At 45.3% G+C, this 22,049-nt stretch overlaps 1 protein-coding gene across 1 annotated transcript in view; it reads left to right on the top strand.

Annotated features, from left to right (window-relative positions):
- The first annotated feature begins 3,096 nt into the window (after positions 1–3,096).
- The window catches only part of LOC147446789 (protein HHL1, chloroplastic-like), a 43,549-nt gene continuing 24,596 nt past the window's right edge, over positions 3,097–22,049 (top strand). Inside the window, exons 1-2 of the mRNA XM_086522772.1 lie at positions 3,097–3,423; positions 3,636–3,773. Of these exons, the coding sequence (XP_086378898.1) occupies positions 3,130–3,423; positions 3,636–3,773 (432 nt within the window). The 5' untranslated portion in view covers positions 3,097–3,129. The remainder of the gene's footprint in view (positions 3,424–3,635; positions 3,774–22,049) is intronic.

The following is a 22,049-nucleotide window of genomic DNA, read 5'->3' as shown; positions in this document are numbered from 1 at the left end:
GATTTTCATGACCAAGGCCACCCCCTCAGCCTACACAACGTCCTCTACCTCTACCTCTACCTCTACCTCTATTGTTGTTGTAGAAGACTTGTTTATAATTATTTGTACTTTGTGAAGATGAATCTTTACTAATGTTCTTGTCTTCCGCAATCAGTGCTCTACCTCTACCTTTGTTGTTCTTGTTGTAAAAGAAGAAGAAAAAGACTTGTTCCAAATTACCTCTACTTTGTGAAGATAACAATGACACAAGATCTATAAAACTTGAAATGTTTTCCCGAGTATGAATAGAGGTCTTGAACTTGTGCATTGGCCCTAAACCACACAAGCATGCTTTCCCCTTGTCATCATCAGCGACCATAGCACCAATCGATGCAAGGGGTTCACATGTATCCTTTATCTTCAAGACATAATTATTCACTAACAAGCCCAACTTTTTCACAGTGTTGAGCTATGTCTTAAGCTAAACCTTTATTGCCTTATGGTATCTAGTGCAACCAAATTGTTCTACACCTTCTTAGGAGAATTAGCATTTTGTATATGCCCAATCATAGATTTCTTCACACTGACAAACAACAAATACGTGACCTTCCGTGCTCCTTGGTTTCAATCTTTGAATGCTTTCACCTGTTCAGGAGTGTGATTCTCCTCAAGCAACCCAATGCGTCTTCATGTTCACCTTCATCGTACTCCCAATAATCTTTATCCATTGAAAATTGGTCATTCAAAACTTCCAATCATGGAAGCCAGCTTCTCACTAACTATACCATTGATTCCATCATTCTTAAACATGTTTGAAAATAAAACAAAATGCACAAAACTTGCAGGGGACAAAAAATAGTCCCAACTCGTCACCAAATATGTGTACATACACCCAATACAACACTTCATAGTACTACACAGTTGCTATGAAAACTAAAACACCACTTGAGCTTCCTACTACACGAAAATTGGGGATTTGTGGAAACTTGAACCTTTTTGCTCTTGCACGCGAATGCACTCTAACTCTAGAACGAAGGGCAAAACATGTCAAAAAATGAAATATGAATGCATAAATACATTTCAAAGGACACTTCAGAATCTTGAGCTACACAATGTCCCACAAAAATAATTAAGATCAAAGATTTTTGTCGGTCTCTTGAAAATCCTGGGGGTGAGTGTAGTACCAACACGCCAAGGAGCAACTTCTTTTGTTGCACCTTTTTGTCGCTCACAACTCCTTAGCCACACCAAGGTTCTGATACCATGTAAAGAGATACCTTGAACTCTTGCAAGCACACATACACACACACACACACACACACACACACACACACAAAACCAATAGAGCACACAATGGAGGTGGAGACACAAAGCTGCACAAAATGATGATAAGGTCTACCAAACATAAGTGGGAAATACAACATAATAAGAACTATATACAATGGTCAATGTGAAATCGCTAGTGAGTGAGCTGGCAAGTTAAGTGGCCATCACTCTTGGCAGGTGGACCATGTTGGAGAATTCGAGATATGTCCACTATCTCATGCCAATGATAATGTAGGCGAGAAGTCATTAATTAGGCCCATGGGTTGAGCTTGATATTTCAACAAGTTGAGACACACTTTTCACGGACAACATGGGAAATTTTGTTTTGAGAGCCATTTAGAGGGCTCTCCCATAGGCTCACTAATGGTGCCGACCCTTGATGACTCAAACAAAAGTCCCATATCAGGTGACACGTTCAACTTCCTACATCCAAATTTTTGTGCGGCAGTTTAGTTGAGGGGTGCTTCAACCACCCCCCACACAAGAGAATCACCTTTTGACTATCTCTACTTGGTTCATACCAGGTAAAAGCTCCTCTAAACACTATGTTGCTATTGCAAGCTCACTCGAAACAGGTGTGTCAACTTGCAAATGAAAGGTTGATGGGATGCGCTATCTTATATAGAGGGTGCATCTTTTAGTACAGTTTATGGGGGATCCCCCTCTCAATCACCTCGAGATGCTTGCCTCCCCCTCCCCGCAATAGATCCCATTGCAACGTGAGAGTGAGTGTTGAGGATCAATGAATCTGCACCTAAAGGCCTGTGCCACAAGTTGCAAAAAGGCAATTGGTTGTCTTTGATGTCCGTTACATCGAGATCACACCTTGGGTAGACCCTACCCAAGGTTCAATGAATCCACACCTAAAGGCCTGTGCCACAAGTTGCAAAAAGGCAATTGGTTGGCTTTGATGTCCGTTATATTGAGATCGCACCTTGGGTAGACCCTACCCCTGTTGGAGACTCTCGACAACCAATCTCTAGCTACACTTTGTGTATTTGTTGGTACCACAAACTGAATTTTACAAATGTATTTTGTGTCTGCACTTTCTGGCAAATCTCTCTTTTTGCGCGCTATCCTGCGCCGCGTCTGGGCCTAAGGGGGGGTTGAGATTGCCCACCCGAGAGTAGATTACCAAGGTGTAGCGAGGACGTGGAAAAACAAGATTGGATGAAAATTTTATGAAAGCTTTTTGGACCCACCCTTTTTACGGGCGGCCTTACCACCCTGAAGCTTGCCTCGCGCGTTTTGGCGTAGAACACGGACAGAGCTTTGAGCACTAGACCTCGAATACCGCCACCTCTATATTTCCAAGTTGCCGTCACACAGGGGCGATAGAAAACATATAGGTGGCTGTACGAACTAAAGAGCGCCTCTAGGATGGATGCGGAGAGTCTGAACCCGCCCTAAACAGTCAAGGCTTTCCAACCTCAGCACTATCTAACACGGGGTATTAAATGAAGTATAAACGGTGGGATCTAGGGCACTGAAGTGAAGCACATTTCCTACGAAGCACGGACGCCGTCCGATTTGTCCATGTTTACTTTTTCGGTCCGGGTTTACTTTTAGCCCTATCCGAGCTCACTTTATGAGACAGTGGCTTCGCCTTGGGGACAAGCAAACCCACACGGGAGCGTAATTAGGGCGTTGGGCTGCCAATGAGGAGGTATTGAGTTCGAGTCGTCGATACAAGGGGTTAGATAGTGCTGACTCTTGCCAATTGGGAAAATATAGACACGTGGCACGATTCAATGAAAAGAACGTATTTGTGGATAAAATGTGGGCAGTTCTTCATCAGCTGCTGGTGCGCAGGCAAGTATAATCATGGACGCTGTGGTCGCGCGAAGCCATTATCATCATTGTGGAAGCAGTAGCAGAGGCAAGGAGTGTGGCGATGGAAGTGTGGAACTTAAATCGTCGATCCTGGCCCCGCGCCTCTTTTCTCCTTCCTTCACGACTCCAGATTCTCGCAAGAGCTCCCTCTCGTTGGTAGTAAGGGCAGGCAAGGGCAAGCGTCGCTTTGGCGCTGGCATCCCCCAGCCACAGCGCATCCCCTCCTTGCCTAAGATTGAGGATGATGGAAACCCTAAGTTCGTCATCTTTGTCCGGGATAAGCAAGTAAGCATTCTACGACTCCCCTACTTGCAAATGATCAATTGTACTCAAATTACCTGTGTACGTGTCCAGTCATGGGATCACATTTTAGCGTAAAAGATCACCTTTTGAATCAGCCTCTCACCATGGCTTGTGAAGTTAAACGTGATCACGTTGCAGCAATAATTATGCTCTGTGTTTGAGTCGTGACAGTTTGCACGTTTTTCTAACTTCAGGTCCCCCTTTGGTTCCCGTTGAACATCGTCTCAGGAGGAAGTATGGCCAAGATGGTTGTTGGAGCTATGGGTAATAACTGGGGAAGGAGCATGGCAGAAGGCACACTTACTCGTGACCTTGGCAAGGCCCTTTATAAGGTTTGTCCTAAACTCATTTGCTTTTGTCATTCTACAATCTTGTGCCAAGTTTTATGCGTGTGTCGAGACGAGAAACTAAAGAATAATAACAGCCTTTCTAGGGAACGAAGGGGCATTGTGCTTTCATTTTCTGTGGGCTTGTGAGAGCTATAATCCTTGCACTATTAAGGAGAATGGGCCAGTAGGGTAAAAATTTCTCCAATCTCCTTTCTACAAAACACGCATATAGTTTAAGTACGATAAAGACCTATGTTTCTTTAATTACATATGAAAGGGGCAATATTTAGCTTTTGCAATGTTAGCCCTTTAGATTTTTACGTTTTTTTGTCATAATATCTTTTATGAAACATCATCACATGTTGCATGACTGTTTTGACCTTTACAAATTCTGTGTGCTACTTGTGTGTAATGACAAAGTGAATTTCCAAGGGGTGCTTTATAGCCCCTTGCCCCAAATAGGGGACCCTTGCTCTCAAATCCCAATACACACACGCATACACAAACACGCTTTTTTTTTGTTGTAAATCTTGATTTAATTTACAAGTGGGAAACCACGATAAAGAAGTACAAAAGATGGAGCATCATGATACTCCGAAAGCTAGAAACAATCATAGAAAATCTTATAGGTTTCAAGAGTGATGTCTCCCACATCATAAGCATAGTGTAGTGCTTGTCCAAGCAAAAACTTGAAGTAAGGTAAAGGGTCAATCTCCAGTGCATGAAACATTTGAGAATTACGTTGGTGCCATATGGGCCACATAACCCAAAACTTGACCCAACTGAAGAAGACCTCAAATGGAGACTGTGGCGGTTGGAGGACTTCAAAAATCCAGAATCGTCTGTGAAAGATTACGGATGGGAAGCGAAGGTGTAGAGTAGAGGACACTTGCTTGATGAAAGTTTGTGAGCAACGGCAATCCCAAAGCAAATGCATAACAGATTTATCAACCCCATGACATCAAAAACAACGAAAGGAGACAATGCATTGTATATGTAACAAAGTACCAACTGGTAGAGCACCCACCATGCATCGTATAAGAAAATGCATTCCTTGAGTGGTAGGTGATTTTTCCAAATGCGAGATAGCGTTCTTTGCCACCACAACTGAGACTTGGAGAGTGACCATAGTTGATTTCCATGAGACACAATCCATGCATCAGATTGCAGCAAAGCTTAAGCTGACCCAGCTGATATGCGGTCCAGCTTAGTATGGGCGAGATGCCAATTAGAAAGCCGAGTATTATGGAAAATTTGGATTCTCAAAGGGGCCCTATAAGGAGGTTTGATTTTGCCTCTGTTGTCCAAAGTGGGCAACCCGGTGAAGTACATAAATGCTTTGGACCCTATTAATCAACTATCATTGGAAAGATCTTAGAAATTAGGTTCTTAATACCCAAACTTTGGCAAATTTGGAGTTGTTTTGTAGAAGTTATGGCCTCCCCACTGAAGCTGAAATTTCGGGAGAGATTCTATTTATAAGACAGAGTTGTCACAAAAATGGAATATTCTAGAATATAAGGAATCTAATGTCATGCTATATATCAATGGATAGATCTCGATGAGTACATTCTAAATCAAAAAGGTCCGACAAGTTTTGATTTTATTTGTAAAAAAGTTACCGTGCGCTTGTTTTGGACAAGAGACAAAAAGTCAAAGTCCTTATAGGGCTCGTTTGAGAGTCCAAAATTTCTTTAATGAGTCCCCAAGTAATGGAGGTACTGGGGAACATCGGCAAGTGATTGCTGAATTTACTACCACAAATGCCAATAATGAGGTCCCAGCTCATAACGAAGAGCGGCAGCAAGAAAAGAAAGAACCTGTCCCGAGTCATCCATCTCATGATCAACCTGGCATATCCCTTTTTGCGAAAGAAAGTATGCTTGTCTAGGAGAGCGTTGAATCAAAGTAAGAGAGAATGCTTTACTCCAGTGGATACTCTCCAACCGAAGTGAGTTACCTTGTCACGTCGCACGTCACTTGCGCCACGCGGACACGCTTCTGCCATGGTTTAGCATTAGTCATAGCCTAGCTTAGGATTGAGCCTGGCATTAGCCTGGCACTTTGTGAGCCTCTAGCAGGACGTACATGCCTAGGCCGGTCATAGTTGCATACCCTCTCTTGCACAAGAACAATCATTTCATCATGCAGGCATTTTACTGCGTGAACCATCTCTTATAAGTCATTCTATTAAAAGTGACTTTTGGAATTCTTTTTGTAAGTCTGTTGGGAAGCTTGACCTACCCAGCATATAATTCCTATAAATAAAACCTATTGGGCACTCAGTAGAAGCAAAAGAAGCAGGAGATAGAAGGGCAGGCACCCGCAGCAGAGCAGGTAGGCACCCACAGGTCCCAGCGTTTTCTCAGCAGTTCAGCCCAGCGTTTTTCAGCCATCAGCCACCAGCGTTTTCAGTTTCAGCCCTTAGCTTCGCAGATCCTCCCCATTCGGTTGCAGATCCTCACTTCATTGGCCAAGCAGAACCCAAATCAGCCTAGTGTTTTCAGTTTTCAGCCAGGTCAGCCTAGCGTTTTTGCATTTTCAGCCCAAGTGCGGCCTTGGGGTTGCAATTCAAGCCGCAGTGCTGCAGTAGTAGTAGATCCCCATCAGGAAGTATAGCGTTTTCAGTTTCCAGCCTAACGTCGCCGTCGTCGACACCATCGTCGTCATCGACATCGTCATAGTCATCGCAGATCCTTATCTTGACGATGACACCTTTGTCATCGTCGTCGTAGTCCTGGACTTGACGGCGACACCATCGTTGTCGTCATCGTCACAGCCACCATTGTCGTCGACATCACTGTCTTTGACACAGAACCGTCGTCGATATCACCGTCTTCGACACAGAATTGTCGTCGACTTCACTGTCTTCGTCAAAGACCCTTAGTACCTCGTCGTCGACTTCATCGTCTTCGACATAGACCTCATCGTCGACCTTCCCGTCTTCAACATAGAACCCGCAGTACCCGTCGTCGGCATAGAACCTGCAGTACCCGTCGTCGACATTATCGACGTCGACATAGACCATCAGTACCTCAGTACCCTTCAACATCAGTAGCATCGATACCCTTCAGCATCAATAGCATCAGTACCCATTAGCATCAGCACGTTTGTAGTAGAATTTGTGCAAGAATAAAGAAAGTACTTGCTCTGGCGACAGAGCAAGGGGGTCCTTGAGGGTTGGGACCCGAGATCCCTTTTGTCTCTTTTCTCTCTCGTCTCTTTGTCGTTCAGTTCAGTTCAGTTCTTTCAATTGAAGTAAAGTGTCCCTTGTGTTTGTGTGCAGAGTACTAGATCCGAGCAAATCCTTATTCTCTTCCGCTGCAATTGACATTGGTATCAGAGCTCTTTGTGCTTTGGTTTCGCGAACTCAAGGGAAGAACCTAAAGAAGAACCCCAGAAGAACCAAGAACCCAAGTTGAACCAAAGAACCCAAGGAACCTCTCCCAGTTTTTTTTTTCTGAAAGAATCTTTGAGTCCCGACCAAGGACTTACCAGATGATAGATTCCATCTTCATTGCCAATTCTTTGAAGGAAGATCGACACCGGATACACGAGAACCCAGATCTTGAGTACCAAGATCTCCTAGCTTTGTATGCGGATATGGAAGGAGTTGGAGAGATGATTCCTAACCTCTTCTTCATTCGCATTCGCATGTAGCGTGCATCCATTTCCCTTGTCATTGAACCTTTGGAAAGGACTCCGGAACCAAACCTCAGTCCATCAGCACTGGTAATGTTTTCACCACAGTCAGTGTTCGGGGAACAACTCTTGCTGCAACAGGCAGAGTCAGCACTATCTGGTATAAAGCCCAGGCTGATATTCGGCAATCGTAGTAAGGCTGGACAGTGACCCTTGTAACAGACTTGGACACTCCAAGTTAAGAATCTACCACGACACCATAAATAATCACTTCAAACAGTTCACAGTTCATAATTGATTTGACACTGGCCCGACGGAGTTGTGTGCCTAGAGATATTGGCCCCAAAGATTGGCGCCCCTTTTGGTATTTCTTTCTGTATTAATCTGCGTTCAAAGTACAAGTAAGTCGTCCAGGACTCACTCTCAGACTGCGTCAAGATGCTCTGAGAAGTGTGAGCCCAGAGATTAATTTGAAGTGTTTACAAGGGGTGTTAAAAGCAGAGCCCAAAAGCTGAAAATCAAAAGCCCCTTTTAAAAATAAAGCAAGAGCTTTCCTTTTCTCTCTCAAGCCATACTTGGCACAAAGCAAGACTTTTAAAATAAAAGCTCTCCCTCTCTCTAATTCTTTCTTGCGTAGAGAATAAAGCAAAAAGGCTCTCTTTCTCTCTCTGCAATTGCGTAGCCAAAAATGTCACGTGACACATCCAACCCTGTGTTCGTGGACAAGCTACAGCACGACAAGGGTTCAGTCAGTCCAGTCAGTCTAGATTTAGAAGTGATCTGGCACTTTTGTGAGTATATTTGTAGACCGTGCATGCCCAGTCACTTAGTGTAGATGCATATCCTCTGGTTGCACACAGCATGATCATAAGCATTCCCATCAGAATCCTTCAGGGAAATTTTCGAGTGCATTTAGCCTATTTTACCTATTTTTGACATTTTTCAATTATTATTTTTAAGTGACTTTTGTTGGAAAGTAGGTAGGGCAAATTGAGTAAGTTTGTATATAAGCAAACCTAGGCTAGCACTAAATGGCAGAAGAGGCTATACGAGCCAAGCTCAGCATGCAACTTTTCCAACAAGACCCCTTGGTGGATTTCCTCTGTTATGTCCCGCTCCACAGGAGAGGGGATCTAGCCCAGATGCCGTCTGGATGGGCGTCCAGTGTCCGGGCGGACGTAGTGTGAACCCGGCCATTATTATAAAAGGGAGCACAAGGCCTCATTTACAATTATCGACCCCACTGGCAGAGTGCCAGTGGTTAGCCCGCGAGGCTAGGAGTGCGCGAGGTCACCTCGAGGAGGTGAGGCCGGGTGGTATGGGACGCTCGGTCTTACAGGTGCACACCTACGTCCTCGGACGCTGGCCCAGCACGGGGGAGCTGCCGGATGGTGGCTATGGTCGCGGGTGGTTCGTCCGACGTGTATCTGTAGGCGGTCTGTGTAGTCGGGAGATCCTATCTCTTCGTACGCTTCATGGTATCAGAGCCGGCTTGGCTGCACGAAGGACTGTGTGCACACCTACGGGCTGTTTAGAGTCGGATAATCATTGTTTTATGCAATTTTTGGTGAAATGGTTGTTTAACTAATTCTTTTCCTTCTTATAAGCAGGTGTGCAGGTAAAAAAAATTGATGTGTGGTTGCTGATTTTTGATAAAAATCAGCAAATTAGCGAAGGGAAGTGCCCAAAATCGGAGCTTTTTCATTAATTTTCCCGATTTTGAGAATGTACTTGTTAACGGGCTGATTCTTTTTGAGTGATTTTCGACGAAAATCACTTTATTGCTGTTTCATCTGCTCGTTGAGGGTTAAATTCAGCATGCCATATTTCAGCTCCTACTAAACTCCTTCTTACTTCTCTCTGTGTAGTGACTAAGTTTACACAGAAAGAAAAAGAGAGAGAGAAAGGGAGAGAGAGAGAGGGGGGAGCAGCTGTATGCAGCGAAGAGAAGAGAGAGAAAGCCTCTTGACCTTTTGCGCTGAAGGAAGAGAGAGTCATCTAGAGTGGAGCCAGCGTGGAATCCAGAGTGGAGCCAGCGTGGGCTGATTATTGTGCGAAGGTCCCGTGTTGGGCACACGCATGCGTAGGTGATCTCTCCGGCTCCACGCACGTTGATTTTCTCTCTCCACGCGGCACTAATCTGCCAACGCTGCCTTCGCAAGCTAATTCACGCTGCAAGTTTTTTTACGCTATCTCACTTAGGCCTTGGTTTATTTAAACAAGTGACCCTTTCTTTTAAAGGGTGCCCAGGGCACTTAGGGTTTTTTTTAAAGGTATAGTTTGAAACCTGCATATTATTAAAAACTCACTTACAGAGTTTCAGAAACTTACAGAGAATTCACTTTTAAAGTTCTTTGCTTCTCTCCCGAGTCCTCTCTCTCTCACCTGCTCGCGCTCTCGTGCTCCCGGGCTCTCGCCATCACCTGCTCGTGTTTAGACGCTCACGCCGACGCGTGGAGCTCCTTGAACTTCACTTTTTCGCGACCGAAAAGTGCAGAAAAGGCCCGGTTTCGTGTGCAAACTCCAGTTTTTTCACGCACTTCACCATGGATTCCTCCAGCTCAGATGTGCAGTGTGACGACGCACCAGGTAACATCCAAATTCCATTCACGCATGCTCTCTACACATGGATTACAAGCACTTTCCAGAGTTTCGATCAGCGTGTTACCGCTTTGGAAAACGCGAATGTTCAGACGAACTTTCGCTTGGCCTCTCTCGAAGGGGTCGTACAGGGGCTCAGTTCCCGACTTTCTACTCTCGAAAATATGGCTCAGTCGACGATTGCACGTATTTCCGAGGGCGAAACCCATCTCCAGCAATTGCGGATGCAGATTGCTGCTTTTGGGCGCTCGCAGGGTGGTCCAACTGCCACAATTCCGTAGAAAACTACAAATTTCTCAGGTGAAGAGAAGGGGTGTACGGAACTGGCCGTGAATAACTGGCTGCACCAGTGGACCACATACTTTGATCTCCATGGGGAGCATGATGAACGGAGGATTCAGACGATTCCTCTCTATCTGCGCAGTAAGGCGCTTACCTGGTGGCGTGACATGACAGAGAAGCCTACGACGTGGGCTGATTTTTGTGTGAAATTCAAGAGGGATTTCGCCAAAATGGACCCTTTGAAAGCTTATGCCAAACTGCAGAGTCTTTCGATGAAAACTTTGTCTTTTGATAAATATACGACAGCTTTCAAAGAGGCGCTCACCTTCTGCAAGGTGGACTCTACGCACGCGGTGCGTAGAGGATTGCATGAGGACTACCGTTGGGCCTTAATAAAGGATAAAGCTCCGACTGACGTCGAGGATGCAGTGGCAAAGGCCAGGACGTTCCATTTGATTAATGGAGCGAATTATGAGAAGAAAAGAATTGCAGACCATCAATCCGGTGAGGGTGCTTCGAGGAAGCGACCTCGATTCCAGCATAAGTCCAAATCACCGCCGAGATCTTCTCAAGAGAAGAAGAAAGCCAGAAATGCTCCAGTTGCTGATGCAGTGAAGAAGGGGGCTTGCTTCGGATGTGGCCAGATGGGTCACCAAATCAAGGATTGCCCCAAGAAGAAGAAGACACAGAAACCGCAAGGTCGTCCTTCGGTTCAAATCCACGAGATCTCAGGTAACTCTGATGTTGTTCAAGTTGAAATCCATCATTTAGCGCACAGTTCATGCACTAATTGTACTTTTAGCACTAAAGTGTTTGATAGGCACGATCTTCTCCGTTTTCCCGAGAAGATCAATGGTCACCACGTGACCGTACTCCTTGATAATTAAGCTCACACAATTTTGTGGATGCAAAATCGGTGCAGAAAGTGAGCGTGCGGACGCGGGACAGTGACCATGAGTATCGCGTGAAGATGGCTCGTGGCGTGGATACGGATGTATGGAATCGGATGGTTCCAGACTTGTCACTCGAGCTGTGGCTGATTACAAAGAGAACCTGGATTTACACATCATGTGCCTGGATAGAGCAAATGTTATTTTAGGAATTCCATGGTTTTATGATAAACAAGACTCATTGTATATAGACTATGTACATCACTCTCTTGTTTTTGTTAAGCAGAACATGCCTCATGTATCTGTGTCACTTTGTAATTAGAAGTTTGTAATAATGGTTTTGCAATACCAGTTGTTACTGCTTTGGAAATGTATAAAGAAATAAAGTCTTTTGATGTTGACTTTTATCAATGTGTACCATCTGCTTGGTTTGATTCATTAGTGCTTGGTACTTCTGTAACTAAATTTCGTAAAAATGTTTCATGTTCTTCTGTTGAACTTGGGGATTCCGACGAATCCAACCTCATCCGAGAAATCATGACTGATTTCAAGGATGTTTTTCTTGATGATCTACCTCCTGGCTTGCCACCTTTGAGAGGAGTAGATCATGGCATTGAGTTGGTGGCTGATACTCAGCCCTTCTCAAGGCAACCCTATCGGTTTAGTAAAACCGAGGAGGACGAGATTCAGCGACAGCTGAAGGATTATCTCGACAAGGGTTTTGTTCAGCCTAGCAAATCCCCGTGGGGAGCGCCAGTGTTACTTTCTCGAAAGAAGGATAACACTATGCGCTTCTCCGTGGATTACAAGGAGTTGAATAAGCTCACTGTCAAGAACAAGTATCCGCTCTCGCGCATGGACGATCTGATAGATTGGCTTCATGGAGCGTTGTATTTCACGAAGATAGACCTGCGATCAGGCTATCATGAGACACGGATCAAACTGGAAGATATTCCTAAGACAGGCTTCCATACGCGTTATGGTCACTACGAGTTTTGGGTCTTGCCTTTTGGTTTGACCAATGCTCCAGCTACGTTCCAATAGATGATGAACGATTTGTTGAGACCATTTTTAGGCAACTTCGTTGTTGTATTTCTCGATGATATCTTGATCTACAGCTGAAGTTTGCCGGAGCACCTAGTATATATACGCATTGTTCTCGAAGTACTTAGAACTGAGAAGCTTTACGCTAAGGCTTCTAAGTGTGAATTCTTTAAGAAAGAGCTTCTGTACTTGGGTCACATCATTACTCGCGATGGCATTCGTGTTGACCTTGAAAAATTGGATAAAGTGCGAAATTGGCCCATTCTGAAGAATGTACGCCAAGTAAAGTCCTTTTTAGGCTTTACTGGATTCTTTCACAAGTTTATCAAGGATTACTCTAAAGTTGCTGCTCCGCTTACGCAACTTTTAAAAGGAGGGGTGAAAGGGCCAAAGAATTCGGGTCCTCATCGTAAAGGTAATCCCCCTGTTGTCTGGAATGAGCGTCTCGACGAGAGCTTTCGGACACTAAAGCACTTGGTGACTACTGCGCCAATATTACACATTGTGGATCCTAGCAAACCGTTTGTGGTTGAAACGGATGCTAGTGATTATGCTATTGGTGCGGCATTATACCAGGATGGATGTCCTGTTGCGTTTGAAAGTAAGAAGCTTTCTGACGCTGAGATGCGTTATCCAACGTACGAGAAGGAGCTTTATGCTGTAGTCCACGCCCTGAGGAAATGGCGGTACTACTTGTATGGCTCTACGTTTGTTGCATGGACAGATCATCATTCCTTGCGCTATATCTGTGATCAGGGTGATCTCAGAGGCCGGAAGGCTAGATGGGTTGAGCTTATGCAAGAGTTTGACTTTGAGATCCGTTATAGAAAAGGATCCACCAATCGAGTTGCCGATGCGCTCAGTAGGATTCCTGAGGTCAATGCCTTGTCTATGGCTGAAATCTCGACGGATTTCTATCTCTCTCTCCGAGGGCTATGTCGTTCCGATGGCCATTTTGGCCAGATATGGAACGAGGTCGAAGCGAGGCATGACTCGCATACAGGCTTGGGTGGTCCGGAGACCCAAGTGTGTCGTGCTAGAGAGACGAGACAATGACAATATTCCATTAGAGGTGGACTATTGTTTAGAAATGGTAAAGTCTGCGTGCTGGAAATCGATGAGATTCGACAAAGGATTTTGTGCGAATGCCATGATGTTCCTAGCGCTGGGCACCCAGACATCCAGAGAACTTTGGCTTTGGTCAAGCTAATTTCTATTGGCCAAGAATGCGCTCTTACATAGAGAGCTATGTGAAGAGATGCGCTCAGTGTCAGGTCAATAAGGCAGAGCGCCTTAGGAAAGCTGGCTTGCTACATCCATTGGAAATCCCAGATGCCAAGTGGCAAAGTATTTACATGGACTTCATCGTTGGTTTGCCAAATACTAGTCGGGGCAATGACGCTATTTGGGTTGTGGTCGATAGACTCACAAAAATGGCGAAGTTTATACCAACGAAGTCGATAGTAAAAAGCCATGAGTTGGCGGTTTAATTTGTCGATCAGCTTTATAAGCTGTATGGTCTCCCAGAAGATATCGTCAGTGATCGTGATACTAAGTTCATTGGCCGATTTTGGCGAGACGTGTTTGCTCATCTTCAAACAAAGTTGAGCATGTCGTCTTCTGACCATCCTGAGTCCGACGGACAAACTGAGAGGATGAATCAGACGTTAGAGGACATGTTGAGAGCCTATGTCTCTCACAGGCAATGTGACTGGGAAAGGTATCTTCCACAGTTAGAGTTTGCCTATAATAGTAGCAAGCATTCTGCTACTGGATTTAGCCCATTCATGCTGATGTATGGATTTGAGCCTAAATCCCCAATTGCTATTGGCTTAGAGAAAGTCAAGGAACGCCAAGCTCGTGATTTCCTGTATGACATGCAGGAAATGCTCGAATTGGCTAAGGATAGTATAAGAACGGCTCGTGATCGAGTCACTACTTATGCTAATCAAAAGAGATCTCCAAGGACTCCAGATGTGGGACAATGGGTCTATCTGAAGATACCCAAGGATTCCAAGACTATGCGAACAGAAAAGCATTATAAGCTTTCAGCTAGATATTGTGGTCCGTTCTTGATCACAAAGAAAATTGGCCAAGTTGCCTACAAACCGGCTCTTCCTTCGGATGTTAGTGTACATCCAGTGTTTCATGTCAGCCGCCTTAAAGTGAAATTGTGCGAAGCCGACGTTGTGGTGTCTATCAAGGAAAATGTATGGCAAGATATGCAAACTGAGTATATTCCTCGAGAACCAGAGGCAGTTTTAGATCATCATACCCGTCATTCGCGCCAAAAGGCTTATGACGAGTACTTAATTAAATGGAAGGGTCAATCTGAAAGGTTTGCTACTTGGGAACCTGTTAGAGCTTTGAAAGCTCAGTATTCCCACTTCATTGATGAGGACATCAATGGTTCTTAAGGGGGGAAGTATGTTATGTCCCGCTCACAGGAGAGGGGATCTAGCCCAGATGCCGTCGGGATGGGCGTCCAGTGTCCGGGCGGACGTAGTGTGAACCCGACCAGTGTGGCTGGCCATTATTATAAAAGGGAGGCCAAGGCCTCATTTACAGTTATCGACCCCACTGGCAGAGTGCCAGTGGTTAGCCCGAGAGGCTAGGAATGTGCGAGGGCACCTCAAGGAGGTGAGGCCAGGTGGTATGGGACGCTCGGTCTTACAGGTGCACGCCTACGTCCTCGGACGTTGGCCCCAGCACGGAGGAGCTGCCGGATGGTGGCTATGGTCGGGTGGTTCGTCCGACGCGTATCTGTAGGCGGTCTGTGTAGCTGGGAGATCCTATCTCCTCGTACGTTTCATCCTCCAGGCAAGAAGAACCATCTTCCCTAGCGTTTCTTTATCCACAGCCTCAACAAGCTAGCGTTTTTGGAAAGCATCATCGCCTAACGTTTTGTATAAGCACCATCGCCACAGTACCCCCTTGCCCTAGCGTTTTGTGTCAGCCCAGAATAACCCAGCATACCTAGCGTTTTTGATATCCCAGCGTTCGCAGATCTCAGCCTTTGCAGTCTTCAGCCTGGCGATTTTCAGCAGTAGAAAAAGTGGCAGATTCAGCCCGGAACGACCATCAGTTTTCAGCCTTAAGAACCTCAGTTTTCAGCCCTAAAACCTGCAGATTTTCAGCGACAAAGACCTACAGAAACAATCCCAGAATCAGTGTTTTTGGACTAGTCGCAGATTTCAGCCCATAGCGTTTTTGGACAGCAGATAAAAGATTGCACATTTCAGCCCTTAGGTTGGTCTGGTCATCCGTGTTGTCATGGCCGACATAGCCTAGACTTGCATTAGTCACATGCATTCAGTTTGTACCAGTTTGTGCAATCATAAGTAGACCACTCTCGCCGATGAGAGGGGCCTTTGGAGGAGGGTTTTACAACCTCTCTGGTGTCGTATCTCTCTTCTCTCTCTATCTCTCAGTCTCATACACTTGCACGCACAGTGTCCATTCACTTTGTTTGTGATCATAGCATTCTCTCATTAAGAACGGAAGGCTCTTCCTTCCATAAGAACAAAAGGAACCTTGAGCACAGTTCGGAGCACTCATCTTTAGCAAAGTGCAAACATTCATTCCGCTGCACCTAACATAGGTATCAGAGCTTTGGCAGTGTTCTGTATCACTCAAGGAAAGAACTACAAGAATCACAAGAATTTTTTTTGCCTGTTGCGGGCGCATGAACCGAAGTTCGCTTGGGCGTGTCGATTCCTAATCGTGTTTTTGAAGAGTGGTAGGAATCCCAAGAAAGACGGGCTTGTCCAGCCTCTCCTTGTGTCTCTTTTCACTCATTAAGAGCGGACCGTGCACTTAGCGGCCGGCCAATCGCCGTGAGGTGGGAAAAAGCAACCTTGGTGTGAGCGCAAGGCCGCCAAGGGGTGCGCCCGCGGAAAAGAGTAGAACTCCGGTGAAGAGAAGATCCTTCTCCAACACGGTTTGCAAGCGAAAGAAAACCTCAAGAACCTCAAGACCCTCAAGCACCCAAGAACCCAAGACCCTCAAGAACCCAAGTCCCTCGAGGACTTAAGAACCAAAGATCATAGTGCATGGTCGTCACCCAAAGCGGAATGGATACTTCACATACAGGTGATGAGCATGAGAGAGGCGACGAAGAATTTTCCCCACCAAGAGATTTTTCCGACCCTCCCCCTTCGCCATCTACACCACAAAGTGTACCAAATCCTATGGAGGCAATGGTCAAGTCGATGATAAACATGATGGCCAAACAAGAAGAGACTCGCATTGCCTTGGAATGCGAACGCGACGAACGAAAGGAAAGAAAAGAACAAAGAAAGAAGGAAGCGACAGCACGACGCGCGGCCTTGGAGGCCGAGCGTGAAGCTCAAAAAGTTGCCTTGGAGGTCGAGCGTGAAGCTCAAAGAGAACTACGCACTCAAGAATTGGTTCGACAAGTACTTGCCTCGAAGTCCGAACCAGCCAAAGATCGTAGGAGTTCCTCAAGTGGCGCAAGCCACGATGCAGATTCCAACCATCCAGTCACATAGAAGTTGACTTTCAGTAAGTATGATGATAAGATGGATGCTACGGTTATTCATTCTTGGTTGCATCAATTTAATGCTTATTTTGCGACAACTAAGAAGACAGGGAATAGCAAAGTTTTGATGGCAGCCATGTACCTTGCCGGTGATGCCATCAATTGGTACCACGCATGGTAAGAGGCAAAGTTAGCCGCGCACCTAGAGGAAGCCGACGAATTCACGTCCCTTTCCTTCAATTGGACTGATTTCCTGTCACAAATGCGGGCACCACGTGCCAATAGAAAAGAACAGACTGAACAGACTTTTAGCACTTCAATAACAACTGAACTGAAAGAGAGAGACGACACGCGACACGGAGTGGCGGAATTCCACCCCAAAGAGTATTGGCCCCAAACCTTGGCGCCCCTTTCGGTATTTCTTTATATTGCATCATCAAAGTACAAGCCGGTACTCCAGACTCTGCACCTTCGTACTGAAGCATGCCAGAGAATGAGCCCTAGCCTCATATTTAAAGGCCCTTGGCCTGAAAAGCAGTTTACATGAAAAGCTTTCAAATTCAAAAGCTTCTGGTCCAAAAAGCAGTTTACATGAAAAACTTTCAAACTCAAAAGCTTCTGGTCCAAAAAGCATTGCCAAAAGCTGCCAGCGCAATTTACGGAAATCCGTACAGCTGCCACGTCATCATGTCAGCGCAATTTTCGGAATTTGTCTGTTGCCTTAGGGTTAGGGTTAGGGTTTTTGGCAGAAATTAGGGTTGCAGGTTTTAGGGTTAGGGTTTCCAGAATTAGGGTTTCAGCAGTTAGGGTTTTTGGCAGAAATTAGGGTTTGCAGGTTTAGGGTTAGGGTTTCCAGAATTAGGGTTTCAGCAGTTAGGGTTTTTGGCAGAAATTAGGGTTTGCAGGTTTTAGGGTTAGGGTTTCCAGAATTAGGGTTTCAGCAGTTAGGGTTTCTGGCAGAAATTAGGGTTTAGGCCCCTCGGCCGACATTTGCAAGTTGGCTCCCTTCTTCAGGGCTTTGACACGTCAACAATTTGTTACATTTCCAAGACAAGCTCAAGGCGCGGTTTATGCCACCCCAGTACCTCGCACGATTGAAGGACGATTGGCGCTCTCTCAAGCAAATTGGTAAGCCGGTTATGTCTTTTTCTAATCGTGTTTTGCAGCTACCCAATTATGCAAGTCGGATGATGAACGCAAAGAGGTATTCTTTTTTGGGTTAGACGACTATATCAAGTTTGATGTAGAAGTCTTCGACCCAATCGATCTCAACAAGGTGGTAGTGATTGCTCTCGCATAGGAGATGAAGCACAACAAGGGAAAACCTAAGGAGAATAAGACTTCCACAAGTACCTCGCAGACTTCTTAGAATCCTCAGAACGGTAAGAATGGTAAGAATGGTAACTCTTCTAACCAATCTTCCAACAGTCTCTCAGAAAAGATGAACCTAAGGGTAAGGCTAACACAATTGCTAAACCTAAGCTTACTCCAGATGAAAAGATAGCACAAGGAATTTTGGGAGGATACATCACGTCGAAAGAGCAAAGCACTTATTCTAAGGAAGGTCGTTGTTTTCATTGTCACATTAAGGGTCACATAAAAAGAACATGTCCTAAGCTTGAATCGAATAAATCTAAAGAATCCACAGAAACCACTTCTTTTGTCAATGCAATTACTGATAACACGAGTGTGCCCCAAGTTTCTCTTGACCCTCCGAGTGATGATTCTCTCATTAAATGTTATGGTCAGGTGTCAGGGTATAGACAGCTCAGGTTCCGATGACGGAAAGTTTTATGCGAATAAGAAGAATTTTTACAAAGCCAACCAGTATGACTTTCTCGAAGATAACAGCAAGAAAGTCCGAGAGTTTAAGGAAGGTGGCCACTCGATCAAGTTTGATACTTCTCAGGATACTCAGATGCTTCGAAGGCTTTGTCTTTTATACAGCAGTTTGACATCGCTTTCGCGGGAGGACGCTATTCAGAGCACTCCAAGATTCGGAGAGCTGCCTCTTACTTTAAGGGGAATGCTCGTACTTGGTGGTCCACGCTTCTATTAAGCAAGACTGTGCCAGTTACATGGCTGAAATTCAAGAGGCTTTTTATTTCTTCTTGGTTGACTCAAGAGTTTGAGCGAGATATACGAGCTGCTTGGAACCATCTCCGGATGACCAAGAGCGATACAGTGAATTCTTATTGTGAAAGATTCTGGAGCTCTTTTCTACCCGCCTCTTCATTCAAGAAGATCTCGTTCAGAGAACAGATTGAGCGGTTTACCTTGGGTCTACCTACAGAGATCCGAGATCACTGCTTGGAACAGAAGTCAACTTCTATTCAGGAGTTGATGAGTCATGCGAAGCGGGGCTTTGCCATTCACTCTGGCAGTCTGACCTACCCCACAGATGAGGCCATGACACAACGAGCCGAACAGACTTCTGGGAATGAAATTAGAATGAAAAAGAGCAACCCAGAGAAAAAAAAAGGATGCACGACCCAAGCTTACTCCTGAGGAGACAGCTCGCTTCATCAGAGAGGGGAAGTGCTTTGGATGCGGGGAACATGGACATATTTCCGCAAAGTGCCCTGATAAGGCACAGAAAGAACAGAATGATAAAGACGACGACAGGTCTGAGAGTTCGAGAGCAGCTGAGGAATGTGGCAGAAAAGGCAGATAGAAAAGCAGAACTGGTACCACATGGCGTGGGACTTGCACCGAATCTAATGAATGAAAGTACAAACTTTGCCGCTTTCGGGGCAAAGTGAAGGATCAGGAAGCTCTTTTGAAGGAGCCAAGGCCAACTTCTTTTCACTTGGAATTGGCGGCTCGATTTGGAACTACGCCCGACAGACTGACGCCACAGGCGGAGGTAGTTCGACTGGCACCCGGATGGGATGTTGCCATTACACCGAGCATTGGCAAACTTCGTTTGCAATGACAGGGGTGTTTAGGGCACGTGAGTGACGTTCTACTCGGGATCCCTTGGTACCACAAGAACTACGCCGTGGTTGACTACCGGGCCGAGAAAGCGACTTTGATAAATGAAGGGCTTAGAGATTGTACTTGATGAACTTCAGTTTTCTTACTCATTCTTTTGGGAGAACTGAACGATGGATAAAAGTTGAATATGTTTTGACCTGAAGAAAAGAACACCAAGATTTTTTTCTCCACGCTCATGCGGATTGCTTTTGAGAGGGCCTGAAGATCATACCATTGATCTGATATCTGGAAGCACGCCACCGAATCGGCCACCTTATCGTGTGAGCCGAGTACAGAATGAAAAGATTATTAACTCAGTGAAAGACCTCTTGGAAAAGGGTCTTGTCCAGCCTAGTACTTCACCGTATTGCTTTCCAGTGTTGTTGGTTTTGAAGAAAGACGGATCTTGGAGAATGTGTATCGATTATAGCACTCTCAACGAAATCACCATCAAGAACAGATTTCCGATTCCTAGGATCGATGATATACTCGACAGGTTACAGGGATCCTCGTGCTTTAGCAGGATTGACTTGAAGAGTGGATATCATCAGATCAGGATAGCACCAGGAGATGTCTACAAGACAGCTTTTCGGACGACTTTTGGGTTATTTGAGTTTTTGGTGATGCCTTTTGGCTTAACCAATGCTCCTGCGACATTTAACCGGATGATGGACAGGATTTTTCGAGAGTACAGACTATTTGTTGACACTTTCTTTGACGACATCATTGTTTTCTCCAAGAATGAGGCAGAACACAGAGATCATCTGCTTCAAGTCTTTCAGGCAATTACGAGATCACACGTTAGTGATTAATGCTAAGAAAAGTGAATTTTTCCTACTAGAGATACACTTTTTGGGACACATTGTGTCAGCAGCAGGAGTGCGAATGGACCCGGGCAAGATAGAGACTATCCGTGATTGGCCCGATTTGAGGAATGTCCATGAAGTTAGAAGCTTCTTGGGACTGTGTTCGTACTACAGGCGGTTCATACGAAAGTTTGCAGAGGTTGCTTCCCCTTTGCATACCTTGACACAGAAAGGAGTACCTTTTTCGTGGGGACCCACAGAGGTGACTACCTTTCAGACATTGAAAGAGAAATTGACTACGGGACCAGATTTGACTTTGCCGGACTTGCAAAAGTCATTTGAAGTATATTGTTATGCTTGTGGTCGTAGTCTGGGTGCGGTCTTGATGCAAGAAGGCCATGTCATAGCTTACGAGAGCCGTTTGTTCTCTAGGCCGGAGATGACAGCACAGATCTATGGGAAAGAGCTTTTGGCGGTTATTTATGCTCTTACTCAGTGGCGGCATTACCTACTTGGAGCGGATTTTACTGTCTTTACAAACCATCAGAGTTTGCGCTACTTCTTGTCACAGAAGCAGCTTTCGGAAAAGCAGATGCGGTGGGTGAACATCTTGTCACAGTTCCACTTCCAGATTGTCCATGTGCAGGGACAGAAGAACGTGGTGGCAGATGCTTTGTCTCGGAAACCGTTGGTTCTGGCTATTTCCGCGATACATCATAGGAGCTTCGAGGATATGGTCGATGAGTATGCCACAGATACAGGTTTTGCAGATATTTTCACACGGATACGGGATGGGGAGACAATAGCTGGATACACTCTTCGGGAAGGCTACTTGATGAAAAAGACTATGTTGTGCGTTACACAGCCGTTGAGGGAAAAGGTTATGACTGATTGCCACTGTCCACCTTTTACGGGTCACCGCGGCATTGCTACCACCATGAAAGGGGTAGAGAGAGATTTCTTTTGGTGGAGACTGAAGAAGGATGTGGAAGAGTTTGTGCGCAGTTGCTTGGTATGCCAGAAGGTCAAGTTTGACAGGCATAAAGCACAGGGATTGTTACAGCCTTTACCCATACCCACCCGCCCCTGGGAAAGTATTGAAATGGATTTCATTTTTTTTGATCTCCCGAGAATATAGAATGATCACGATGCTTTTCCGATTACATGGCACGCCTGAGACGATTGTCTCCGACAGAGACCCTAGATTTATGAGTTTGTTTTGGAAGGCAATTTGGGAGAACATTGGCACGCGGTTGCAGTTCTCGTCATCGTTCCACTTGCAGACTGACGGGCAATCTGAGATTGCCAATTCAGTGATTTTAGATTTATTGAAGTCTTGTATCTCGCATCAGAAGACTCAATGGGAAAAGAACTTACCTTTGGTGGAATTTGCCTACAATAACACGATACACTCTTCGACGGGGAAGACGCCATGAGAGATTGTTGAAACTGCTACGAAGGTTCCATCCTTCCTGAGCACGAAAGATTAGAAATTTGAAGCGGATGAATATTCGCGAGATTTGGATACGGCTTTTGC

The sequence above is a fragment of the Adiantum capillus-veneris genome, chromosome 11 (genome assembly GCF_014529385.1).
Source record: "Adiantum capillus-veneris isolate H3 chromosome 11, ASM1452938v2, whole genome shotgun sequence".
In the NCBI taxonomy this organism is placed as follows: Eukaryota; Viridiplantae; Streptophyta; class Polypodiopsida; order Polypodiales; family Pteridaceae; genus Adiantum; species Adiantum capillus-veneris.
Note: the sequence above shows the minus strand (reverse complement) of the source record. Positions and strands in the feature narration are given on the sequence as shown.